The sequence below is a fragment of the Guyanagaster necrorhizus genome (genome assembly GCF_019112545.1).
Source record: "Guyanagaster necrorhizus MCA 3950 unplaced genomic scaffold BT62scaffold_46, whole genome shotgun sequence".
NCBI lineage: Eukaryota > Fungi > Basidiomycota > Agaricomycetes > Agaricales > Physalacriaceae > Guyanagaster > Guyanagaster necrorhizus.
Genome location: NW_025064925.1, coordinates 19251 through 31179, shown reverse-complemented (window position 1 = coordinate 31179; position 11929 = coordinate 19251). Strand labels below are relative to the sequence as shown.

The 11929-nt window shown below is 47.4% G+C and overlaps 4 protein-coding genes across 4 annotated transcripts; all 4 read right to left on the bottom strand.

The window, feature by feature from the left end:
• Positions 1 to 1697: 1697 nt before the first annotated feature.
• BT62DRAFT_937791 (uncharacterized protein) lies at positions 1698 to 4648 on the bottom strand. The gene is made up of 9 exons (XM_043187400.1): positions 4545 to 4648; positions 4463 to 4491; positions 4257 to 4407; positions 4074 to 4204; positions 3810 to 4012; positions 3697 to 3747; positions 3434 to 3629; positions 3248 to 3382; positions 1698 to 3197 (listed from the first exon to the last, which is right to left on the bottom strand). The coding sequence occupies exons 1-9, from the start codon at positions 4559 to 4561 to the stop codon at positions 1864 to 1866; spliced, it is 2247 nt and encodes a 748-aa protein (XP_043034144.1). The 5' UTR covers positions 4562 to 4648; the 3' UTR covers positions 1698 to 1863.
• Positions 4649 to 4928: 280 nt separating this feature from the next.
• Positions 4929 to 6585, bottom strand: BT62DRAFT_574791 (uncharacterized protein). Its single transcript, XM_043181447.1, has 2 exons — positions 6497 to 6585; positions 4929 to 6445 (listed from the first exon to the last, which is right to left on the bottom strand). The coding sequence occupies exon 2, from the start codon at positions 6146 to 6148 to the stop codon at positions 4994 to 4996; it is 1155 nt and encodes a 384-aa protein (XP_043034143.1). The 5' UTR covers positions 6149 to 6445; positions 6497 to 6585; the 3' UTR covers positions 4929 to 4993.
• Positions 6411 to 7513, bottom strand: BT62DRAFT_574802 (uncharacterized protein). The gene is made up of 7 exons (XM_043181448.1): positions 7457 to 7513; positions 7387 to 7409; positions 7195 to 7336; positions 7022 to 7143; positions 6848 to 6969; positions 6497 to 6792; positions 6411 to 6445 (listed from the first exon to the last, which is right to left on the bottom strand). Exons 1-6 carry the CDS (start codon positions 7471 to 7473, stop codon positions 6724 to 6726), a joined length of 495 nt encoding a protein of 164 aa, XP_043034142.1. The 5' UTR covers positions 7474 to 7513; the 3' UTR covers positions 6411 to 6445; positions 6497 to 6723.
• Positions 7514 to 8223: 710 nt separating this feature from the next.
• Positions 8224 to 10410, bottom strand: BT62DRAFT_997593 (uncharacterized protein; the record flags this gene model as incomplete). Its single annotated transcript, XM_043190661.1, has 8 exons — positions 8224 to 8370; positions 8466 to 8470; positions 8587 to 8616; positions 8680 to 8786; positions 8950 to 9649; positions 9672 to 9795; positions 9953 to 10336; positions 10357 to 10410. 8 exons carry the CDS (start codon positions 10408 to 10410, stop codon positions 8224 to 8226), a joined length of 1551 nt encoding a protein of 516 aa, XP_043034141.1.
• Positions 10411 to 11929: the final 1519 nt, after the last annotated feature.

The following is an 11929-nucleotide window of genomic DNA, read 5'->3' as shown; positions in this document are numbered from 1 at the left end:
GAAGGCTCAAACATAAAGCCATGTTAGCTTACCATGTGCTAGTTGATCACATGCAGCTTGAGCCTAACATTAATAGGCAGATTCTTGGATTTGCCTCTGAATGGTATCAGATTGGACAACCTGTTAGGAATATGCTGATGGATGGATTTGGATTGCAAACATGGAAACCAGCAGAATATGTGGGTTTGGCAAAGCTATTAGCAATGTCACCCTTGAGTCAAAGCCCAAAGGGTTTGGATACAGAGCAGAGTTCACAGAGAGAGTGGAGTGGTGATGGATTAAGATAATCCAAACAGAGTGGAATCCTTTGGACATAAGACAATGAGAGGTGAAGACAAAGTATTGGCTAAACCAAGTTGATATTCAAACTGAGTATTTACTATAATTGTATATGGCTTATATACTGGAGATAGCTAATTCTGAGTCAGAGTCCAATGAGCTCTGGCATTTGTCTATCCAGAGCCATTGGGCTCCAAGAGATTAAATATAGAGCTTGAATTCCAGGCTGATGACAAGGAGTGTGATGGTGATAGTGAGTCTTTTCCTGGCTCTGGTTTCTTACTGACTTGTGAGTTGGAATGATGTGATAAATATCAGACTGACAAGATCCACTGCTTCATATGTGGTATCCTCCAGACATGCCAATGGTGCTGTGTCAAGAAGGCCAGATGTACTTTCAACAGAGGGGATGATGCTGCTGACTCCAACATAATGTTGAGGCTGTTGCAACAAATTTTGGACAGGCTGACATGCCCTGAGGACAAGGTGGAAGCCATCAGAAGTTGGGTGGATGACTTGGTGGATGACTTCCATTCTGAGAACAAGATCAAATATTTTATGGATTTTATTCTGGTGTCTGTTCAGAAGGAGTTTGAAGCATCAAGGTTGGAACTTCATAAAACTGAAAACATCTCTATGAATGTCTTGCAAGCAATGGTGAATGAGAGGTTGGACAGGGATATGTCCCAAGGCAGAAAGGCTTGGAACATTGGCTGACAATATGCCAATAGAGATGGAGGATTCTTATGAGATCCTCAACAAGGCTTTCTGGGTCAGCACTATTGGAGTCACTGGGTTGTGTGAGCAGATATTGGCTTGAAACAACTTCCTTCAGGCCTGACAGGACTTCTACAATGTGTGGGAATGCCAGAGAGAGTGGCAGCTTTGGAAGAAACTGCTGAAGGGTCAGGAAGGGTATCAAGTGGAGGATTCAGACAAGCCCTTGGACTTGGAGAAGGATATTAGCATTGAGGTCAGCCAGCAACCTCCTTCCACTCCATATACTGCATACCACCACAAAAACACACAAATTTTCATGATCTCAACAAATTGTCACATCTTGGCTTTGTTTCCTAGACTGTTTAATTTCAGGATATTTCCAAAAGGAGGAATATCGCATTGTGGGAGAGCAAAAGATCGACTGTGAGTCTGTGATTTCAGGGTAATTGGATAGCACCTATACATATTGCATTGACTTGTGAAGTTGGACAAGTAAAATGTGGATATATTTAAGTTCTCTCTGCAGAGTGTGAGTGAGAGGCCCATTTACTGTGTGAAACAAGTGTATCGTCTTGATCCAGACATTCCTGCGGGTTTCTTACTTCCTTCAAACTTAAGCGGTGACGATCGGATGGTCCAAATAGACCTTACACATGCCCTTATCAAGGAGTGGGAAAGCTCATGCTTTGATGAACCAGTGTGCATGTTTCATATTCGAACAAGCAAAGAGCACAGCAGAGGATGGAAGAAAATGTGGTGATTCTATTGTAGACATAATACTTCTCGTACATCCGATGATGGTCGGTTTAGGCAACGGGCCGACTGTCTGCCTGAAATCTTGCATCCATCCCTTCAAGGATCATCTTAAAAAGTCCCCTGTGATAGTTCGCGATGAAGCCGCGCATAGTCGCTTCCTCCTTGCGAGGTATTTGGCAAGTTCTTGATCGCATGCAAAAGCTTTCTTCTCTGCTCCTCCACATCAATACGCCACTCTTCTCCGCACTGTGTCTCGTCTGTTAGAAAATCGTAGAGAGACTGATGAATAACTTGAAGCTTCCCCTGGGGAGAAACACGAATAATACTCCCCAACTTGGCTAACACCACCTCTGCGGAAGGATCTCCGGGCAAGAAAACCAAATCGTCCAGCATCTGAATGGTGATTTGACCAGGCACAACTACAAGAGCCCCTAGCACACCACGAATGCAGCATCTGATGTCCTTATCCTTCTCAAGTTTATCTGAAACCATGACGCGAAGAGCTGTCCGATACAAAGCTGTCAAGGAATACAATGTGATCTGGGAGGTTTCAGCATTCAAGAGTCCTCGAAGTCGAGATTCACAGGGAAATTCGGCCAGGAAACTGCAAACAGTGACAGCCCATATAAACAAGCCGTTCGCTCTTTCACTGAGCAATTCCACAGCACTTTGTGATTCGCATATGTTCTGGAATGCCCCAGCATCATTTTTCAGCAGTGGATCCTTGTATATAGCGTTAAGTTGGACGTCAACGTAGAGTCGTATATCTCGAATCACGTCCTCTGACGAGGTGTCCAAGGTAATCACGGCCATAGTCTTTTGTGTCTGAAATACTCGAGTGATGCTTTCGATAGGCCGGCTCGATACAATGAGCCGCATAAAGGGCAGCATGGACCCAAAGCCCTCCGCTAGAATTCCAAGCATATCTCTCGAAATCTCCGAACATTCGTCCAAGGCATCTATGATAACCACTACGGGATGCTCTTTCAATGCATCGGAGACCGATCCCAATGGCTCCTGAAGAAGGACTCGGAACTGATTTCGTATAGATGATGGTGGGACCGCCGCTGAAACCCAACGGAACTTTTGAACAGCATGGGAAATAGCGCTCGCGACATCATCATCAAATATACAAAGCGAGTATGCGATGGTGGTTATGAGCTTGGATGCGTTTGCGAACTCTTTTCCGTCGCAGCGAATGAAGGCACCAAGGCGACTGCGACTGCCAGAACGGATCACAAGCTGTTCGTATAAGGTACCCATAAGGGAACTCTTGCCCGTTCCAGCCATGCCTTTGCACCAGAGTGTGCCCCCATCGCATCTCTCGATCCAAGTCATTACTTCCTCGATGACTCGCAGACGCGTGCCTTGTAAGCATGTCGACTTCGGACCAAATTTTACTGCCATGGGCGGTTCCAGCATGCGAAGAGTTGTCTTGATTTCTGAAGTTGTCATCAGTTTCTAATTCCGAGCAATATTATGCACCACCTACGCTGATGTTTATGTTCAGCCAATTCGGCGACGAAGGCTTCCTTTGAGATTTCTAGATGGAGTTCCTTGATAAGGTCGTCGAATTTCTGTTGTATTCTTTTGATGTCGCCTGATATATTTCTGTTGATTATTCGCCCTAGATAATGTATAGGGTCAAACAAGTAGAGAGAAGGAGGCCCAGATATACCTGTGAAACTTTTCTTGGCATAGCTTTCGATGAACTTAGCGCATTGAATTGTCTGCTCAAAGAGCGCGTTGTAGATTGGGCGGAGATTGTTGATATGGAGTAGGACTTCATTGTTACTGGCCTGTTCATAAGCCTGTAGCATAATCGCATGGAGATCGACAACGAGCTGGTCCATATCAATCTGATATCTCAATATCTACGAAATATATTAGTCTTCACGGGAGGAATATTATGCCACCGGATCGTTACAGAATGGAACTTACATCGATCCCCATAGAAATGATACTCCAAGCCACCTTTGCGGCAGGGTGAGCCTAGTTTCCGGAGGGATGGATTTTAGTGATATCATAATTTTATTAAAGTGTTTTGTACGCACCTCTGTTAGTATGTCTATCATCTTTTTGACAGCACTCACACCATTAAGAAGAGCGCTATGTCTATTAACGCGCTCTTTGGGCTTCTTAGCGTCTTTAACAATCAGTTTTGCGACCTTTTCTTGATCTGACGAGTAAGCTATTTTTAGCGATACTGTCGGCATTGGGCGCACTGAGGTCGGACCGAAGAGCAAGAGCGGTTCATCTACAAACATGTGGTTTCAACGTTTGCGCCTGGATATCAGATTCATTGATCACGAACATACCGTCTCTGTTCTCATCGAATATCTCGGTAATTGGTATCTCTGCGCTACCAAGAAGCCTATGGAACAGCAGCGGAAATTTACGAGGAGTGTAGAGCTTCAAGACAACCATTGTCGATGGACTGAGTGGACCTCTGCACATGAAACGATATCAGACGAGTACTCCTGTTTTTCACCTCCACGTACAGCGGCATCCTGGGGGACCAGCTTGCTTTTGACCCCGAAGGGGGGGAGAGAAATCTAACAGTGTCGGTCTTATAGACGAATTTATCACCGGTTGTGAGCATCAAGTAAACGCGGGTAACATCCGTGAACAAGATCCATTTCAGCTCCACATCTGTTTATGAGAGACAATAAGCGAAATAGGATTTCCACTATAATTAGGGACGCGCCTTCGATGATATGAAACTTGTCACTGTCACTGACTAGCATTAGATACGGAAATGACGATTCAAAAAAAAGTAGAAAGAACACCTCTCGTCGTAAGGCATGGGATTCGATATTCAGTGGTTGTCGTCCTGGGGCAACAAGACTTCCCACCTTCCCAACATGCGGTGATCGTCCGAGTTGAACACACTGTTGATGACATAAATAGAAGTGATGGCAGAACACTGACCACGCTGCTTCCGGCTCAGTGATATCGTAAGATCTTTGATATGACCGGTGACCGAGAGGCCTTCGTTTATTGTCCTATCAACAGCTACCTTGACCTAAGCGTCTCTACCATTCCTGGCCCAAGAGATATATCAACTGTCTGTCTGATAGCAACAAGAATCCACGAGAGTAACTACTAACTAACCGCATTTAAAAAACTTCTTTGTCCGATGAACGCAACACAATACCGGTGACATCAGAGAGATGGAACAGGTTTATTGGTCACATGCACGCATCGAAGAGCAAGAGTAAATGCTTCATGTGGTAGTTTACCCCCTTAACATTACGGACGAACGTTCATAAAAGATCTTTTTCCGCTCCTCCACGTCGATATACCATTCTTCACCACATTGGTCCCGGTCCCGTAGGAAGTCGTAAAAAGACATATCGAAAAACCTGGCAAAGCCATCCAACGACATTTCAACGACAGCACGCAGATCCGCCAGGATAAGGTATGCTGGCGGGTCGCCGGGTACAAGTACGAGAGCGTCAAGAATTTCAGCAGTCATCCCTCCAGATCTTCTCGGAATCATGATGGCGCCTAACACTGTGCAGATACAGCGCCTGATGATGTCCTTGTCTTCATTAGATTCTGCCACGATCGAAGACAGTATAGCTTTGTAGAGATTCGCGATGGAATCTGTACAATCGGTGGGGATTTCCAGACCCAGGAGCGTTTGAAGTCTAGTTATAGTTGGAAATTCGCGTATGAATCTGCACGCAGTTACTGCCCAGACGAAAGAGCCGTTTGCCCGTTTACTAAGCCCTTCAACTGCAATCAGCGCTTCGCACATCTTCTGCAAGGTATCCGGTGCATGGCGCGCTTCCTGATCAGCGAATATGGAAGAGAGCTGATGATCGATGTAATTTCGAATGTCACGACGAGTCGCCTCCGACGACGTGTCTAATGTGATCGGTGTTATACCGGAGTGGGAAAATGCCCGGACTATGCTTTCTAGAGGACGGCTCGCAATGACCATTCGCATGAAAGGAAGTCTTGATCCAAATCCGTTTGCGAGAACAGCGAGCAGTTCATCTGACGGGTTACATTCATCCAATCCATCGATGATAACAACCAGTGGCCCTTCATCAGCCAAGACTGGTACACTCTGCAACGGCTGCTCGATCAGCAGTTCGAATCGCTCTTTCTCAGAAGACGCGAGGAATGGGCTACTGTGGGTTACTAGCGAAATGGCCGTGCCGATCCGGTCATCAGACATTCCAAGGAAGTAGGCAATACTGGAAATCAGTTTCGACGAGTCTGGAGATTCTATGCGATCGTAGCGAATGAAGGCACCAAGGCGGTTCCGCCCGCTCGCATCACTGGCAAGCTCACGCAAGGTACCCATCAGCGAACTCTTTCCTGACCCAGATACGCCATTAACCCATAAGACGCCGCCGCTGCACTCTGCGATCCAGGCCATGATAGCATTGATGGTCTGCCCACGCGTCCCTCGCAAGCATGTCGACTTGGGAATGAGCTGAGGGTATACTTGAAGATGAGCAATCAGCTGTAGCCCGACTAAACCTTGTAAATGAATGGTCAGCTTACGTCCAGGGTCAACCAAATGACATACTAAGTCGGTTAATCGGCACCTGCACGCCCAGGGTGACGACCTCAACTTCCTTTGTAATGGTAGATTGGAACAGATTATCCATGGCCATGAATCCTTCTCGAAATTTCACTGCCTTGTCCAAAAGCTGAGCACTCAAGGGATGCTCTAAAGAGATAATTACATTAAAAGTTCAGATAACAGTTTTATTATACGCACCCACAGTAATTTTCCTCGCGTAGCCCTCGATGAAAAGGGTGCATTCAATTGTTTGCCTGATGAGGGCTTGACGACAAGAACGTATGATTTCGGCATTCTCTTTCTCTTCCGCACGGCTCGCCGAAACATACGCAGAAAACATGACTTTGTAGAGATCGACGACGACTTTGTTCGACTCCTCGTTCTTCCTCAATACCTGCGTCGACTTAGAACACTCCGAATGCTCTTCACGAGGAATGACTTACGTCGATTCCCTTTGACAAGAAACCCCAGGCAACGTTGGCGACAAAATTGACCTGGTTAATGTCAGCTCTCAGCAATATAAAGTCACCGGTCATTCATCGCAAGTACCTCTCGAAGATCCTTCATCATGGTTTTAACGGAGACTAGGCGGATGTCGTCAGAGTAGGATATCCTGAAGGATGCTATAGTCGGTGATGTGGAGTTATCGTGGTAAATTGGAAATGTTTTATCTGAGGATCCGGAGAGTTAGTCGCATTACGATCGTGTTGAAAACGAACTCACAATCGTTCTCTTCTTCGGAAAAGTCTGAAATCGTCTTCTCAGTAGACCCTAAGACCTCGAGCCAAAACGGGTGACGCTTATAAAGTATCAGCTTAACCTCCGTTGACATGTCTATATTGTCCCTTGTGTAGGATTCATATGATGGCATCGCTCCTGTGAATGTACAGACTCACAAGTTAAGATTGACCAACCACCTCGGGATATCATCGGGCTTAACGCTGATCGTACGATACGAACGGACAACGCCGCCAACGACGACTTTCAGGGTCAGTCTCAAAACCTTTGTCGAAGGTCCAAGGTCATGTACTTCGATGTCTGTAGGAGTTCTAGAAACCATAACTGCTTGTACATTTAGGAAGATCAACCTTTTATAAGGCGCGGTTCAAAACTATGTCGTGTAAGAAACGGTGCAAACACTTCAACGGATGGACTCACGATATGTCTTCCACCATGGTGAGTGATCGTCCGATACCGACAAGGATGGATCGGCAACACGCGGGTCAACGCGAAGCACTGCACACGTAAGCTGCGAAGGAATCCCACCTTGCCGTTCTCGGCAAGCTAGACGAATTATGTTGCAAAGAAAGTAAATAACGCATCGACAAACAATGCATTTGATCCAAATTTCGTTCGGTGTGAACTTCACGATCCTGTCCAAAGGTGGTATAACGAGCACTACGTTTCTATACAGCATCCGTGAATACAGAGAAAGGAACTGGGCAACAGCCAGGGTCTTCATATGCCCGTAGAATCGTGGGTGCAGTATTGGGCCTTTAATCTGGACGGGCTTTCAGCGACGGAAGTGAGACACGCTGTTGGTTCAGCAACTCTAGGCATCTTTGCGGCTTCGGTGGCGCTGCCTGTAAGGAAGCATTAGCACAAATCCAAGACAGGAAAGAAACAAGGCTGATGCACCACTCCTGGTATCATACACTAGTGACCGCCCAAGAATCGTGGATGATATGGAAGCTTCGAAGATGCGCAACGCCGCTCATACTGAAGAATCGAGTTGTCTGCACGTCCGACTGGTGAGAGAAATGTTGCAAGCCTCGAGGAGATGCGTTAGGATGACGAACGTACAACGTTCTGGGTGAAGACACAACGTTGACGAACCCGACCGGCTCTCTGGAGTTCTTTTTTCAATTTTTGTTTTTGTTTTGTTTTGGAGGGAGGGGAGCAGGTATCATTGGCAATTGACCAAATCAGCCTGTTAGAGTCCTAACAGATACAGGAATCTCATCCGTTAGGAGACAGCTACCAAGGACGTTTGTGATGACCCGAGCCAAGTCCCACACTGGTTTGGAACTGTGCTCAAAAGCATTTGATGAATCCACTTGATTGTATCTCCCCTGGTTAGAGGGAAGACTTCACAAGCAGTTTAGGCTCCATCAGGTCCTGTTGGAGACAGTTGTATCGCCCCTTCCCGCTCAGCAGTCCGACTTACCTCCACTAAATTGTCAGTAATCAGAACAGGAAGATGTTTCGATGAATGTTAGATGGCTCTAACGGACTTCTCATCTTTTCCAGTCTCACCCTGGTTCCGCTCTTTTAAACTTGAAGCTCACCGAGATCAAACAAGCAGAAGTAAAGGATCTCTATTCGAGGCAAAATGTTACATTAAGTGACAATTAAATGGTAAGTGGACTACTGCTTTTTACCACGCCCGACAACTTTCCAACCGTTATCGTGGTTCCTTCCACGCTTGGAGCGAATGCCTGACTTCTCGCTACCTTCCTTTCGCTTCTGGCTTGGGTCTTTGGGGGTTCTGCTTTCATCATGCGAGGTCGGAGTTCATCGGCAGTAGAGTCATACCATGCCGGGTCAATCCTGGGGAAGGGGCAGACATGGCTCGGATGGTTTGGGTTCTTGCACCAGTCGTAGCCGATAATCTTGTCAACGTTCAGGAGCTGTTGATAGTTGATACGAACCCTGAGTCTTCTGATGTAGGCCGTGAGCGCCCGATGGAATCAAGGTCGTCGGTAATAGGTTCACCCATGAACATGAAAACCGGCCCTTTGTCATTGTCAAGATTCTTTGTTTCAGCGCGAAGGAGGTCCCAGGGTTGAGTCATCCAGACGGTGAGTTCTACCGGGTTTCCGAAATTACCCTGGCTTTGTGTGATGCATTTGACGAGGTTTCGTAGAGGTATGTCACGCCAGGCTGCCGATTTGAGACATGCTTGGGCTTCGGCTATGAAGGGGGGGGGGGCATCATCGCGAACGACATTCCCTTGGAAGGCGGTGATGACCCACGCAAGAGCTTTAGGATTGAACGAGACAAAATTCCATACCACACGCGAGGGGACGGCGAAGCACTGGTGCCATAGAAGGAATTTGATGAAGTCGTCCGAGATACTGGTGACGACGAGGGGCCACGGTTTGTCGAACGCGCTCTTCCTGCTGCGGTGATCCTCCTTGTTACATCCTTTCCTCTCTTCTTTGGATTTCACTGGAAATAAAGCCGTGATGGTGCCCTTGTCTGGGAAGTCGAACCCTTCAAGGAATTCCGTGAGGAGATCAGTTCTTGGGTTGTCTGAGTAGAATTTTGGTCGGGCACCGTAGGGGATCACAGCAATGAAGGAGCCAGGGGAGGCCGCGATTTCCTTTCGTAAGTCTTCTGGGAAGCCTGCTGTGAGGTGGTTCCAAGGTACGTATACTCTTGGGAAGGCGGCATCGGTGAAGGGGTAGCAGATCCTGCCGGGAGGATTGGGGGTTTTTCTCCGGAGCGGGAGATTTTGTTGTAGGGGAAAGCGTCTTCAGCCGTGGGCAGGTTGGCTGTGTATCGAAGGTCAGAGAGTTCTAAGGGCATTGTGAGGAACTCGGTGGGATTAGGAGTTTTTCGTCAAGCTTCTCGGTCCTCATCGCTATCTCCCTGGTGTGATTCCTAAGGAGAGATCAGGGGCGGAGGATGAGGGAGAAGAAAGCGACGCACTTTAGGCCTAAAAGAGGTCTCCGAGACTTTCTGCTTTTTGTTTGGTTTGACCCCAGCAGAGACGAAGGTTGAGATGGTTGTGGAAGACCGGTTGGCTAACTGGGTGGGTAGAGTGGAACCTAGGGCTGGTAATGGCCTTTTATATTCGTTTGGACTGTCTTTGTTTTTTCTAGGACAAAGGAAGACCGTGCAGCGCCAGCTACCTTTGTTCGGCTCGTTGCCGGGTGGCAGAGATGAAGTTCCTGATTGAGTGGCACTCTTCCAGTCTGTCCACGGAGAGGGCGTAAGCCATCGATGACGCGTTGAAGGCAGTGTACGTTGCTGTTCATCTCGTCTGGTGTCGCGAGGCAAAGATGCTGGATGAGATTTGCGTGACGTGACTTGCTGGTTGATCACGGACTCACGATTACAGTGGCTAGTGCCGAACCGGAGTCTGGAGATGATTGCGTCCTTGCCATTGTTGGCAGAGGGGAGCTGATCAATGGGGCATTGATATCAGGAATCAGCCTGTTTGAGGAGACCGGGGAGCCCAAGGGATGGGTACTGGGAGAACATCGGCTATCTACTATATAGAGGTAGTTAGTGGCTCTGGCCAGAATATCTGGGACGTATCAAGACTGCGAGACGTTTCTCCTGACCGGTGAAGGTGCAGGAACGACTAATTTATTCTGCTCGATGTCTTGATGAGCAGAATCCCTTGAGCCAGTCCTGAAGTGGCAAGACGCCAAACCCCACATGGTGTTGGTTCTTGATCAAGGATCCCCCTCAAGCATTGATCTTTAATGTTTTCCCATTGATATAGATTAAAACAACATGCTTAACGCGCATTATGTATTGCGATAGAGATGGTTTGCATCAATCTTTATCGATGATAATAGAGAGCCTCAGGGAGTGCGATGATTCTTCTCCGTGCTTAGCGGTGCTAGAGCGAAGTGGGAGCTACCCAAGCCGTTTCCGAATTTGACGGACATAAGAAGGGGGTTGAGAGAAATCCTTATTTTCCTCGCGAGTGAGATTCCAGAGGGATACGAGCTCCCCAACCGCCAAAACACTCGAAGCTTTTTCAAAGAGCATCGAGTACAGCCGGATGCCTCTGGAATCCGACTTCTGTCCTAGAATTATAATTCATGGTCATTAATCCATTTGAAGATATGTTGAATACTACAAGAGGTTGCCTATTCGATATGCACGCAATATATCTCGTATGATCATAAGTAATTGGGGTAAGCCTTAACCCAATCGATAAGACTTGCGCGTTCGTAGGGTCCACATTCTGAGCGCCGTCGGGAATGACGTTCAGAGTCATAAGACAAACAGAACATCGGGGCAAGGAACGACCACAATGAGGGCATGGAACCTTCCTTAATTGCCCCCTGGATGAGGCGACCACGGCTGATATCAAAATCCATCTGATGGTAGAAGGGTTTGAACCCATCGAGAAGGTCTCAGTAGGCATCCAACCACCGAAATTTATTACGGCACCAATGCAGTGCGTCGGAAAGCTTGCGCTAGATAGCATGCAGAGGGCGTAACGACTACACTGCAGCCGGATTGCATGTCGGGCTCGGGACTCTTTTGCTTCTTCCTTTGTTCCATCTCCTGGCACGCTCCCTTTTACAGAACTGAATGACGCCGATTGCTCTGTCCTTTTCCTGGCCTCCGAAACTTCGCGCGTCGTTCCAGAGCGTAGATACTTGGAGCGGACACAAGTGTCATCTTCCGAACGACGCTTGTTCGAGGCGGAGCTCGTGCGCGACTTTACGGGGTTAGGATGCTCCCAGGGTTTCGATGTACGGTGGTTTTTCCCAGCACTTTTTCTCTGAGGATCTTTGCTGCCAGCTGTTAGAACATCGGTCCCCGCGTGGAGATAGTATACCTTAGGCTTGGATTCCTGCCAATGCATTGCTTGTGCCCAAGAAAAGTTATTCTGTGGGCCTTTGTCTTTCATGTGAACATGGCGCTAAGAACATGCAAGGT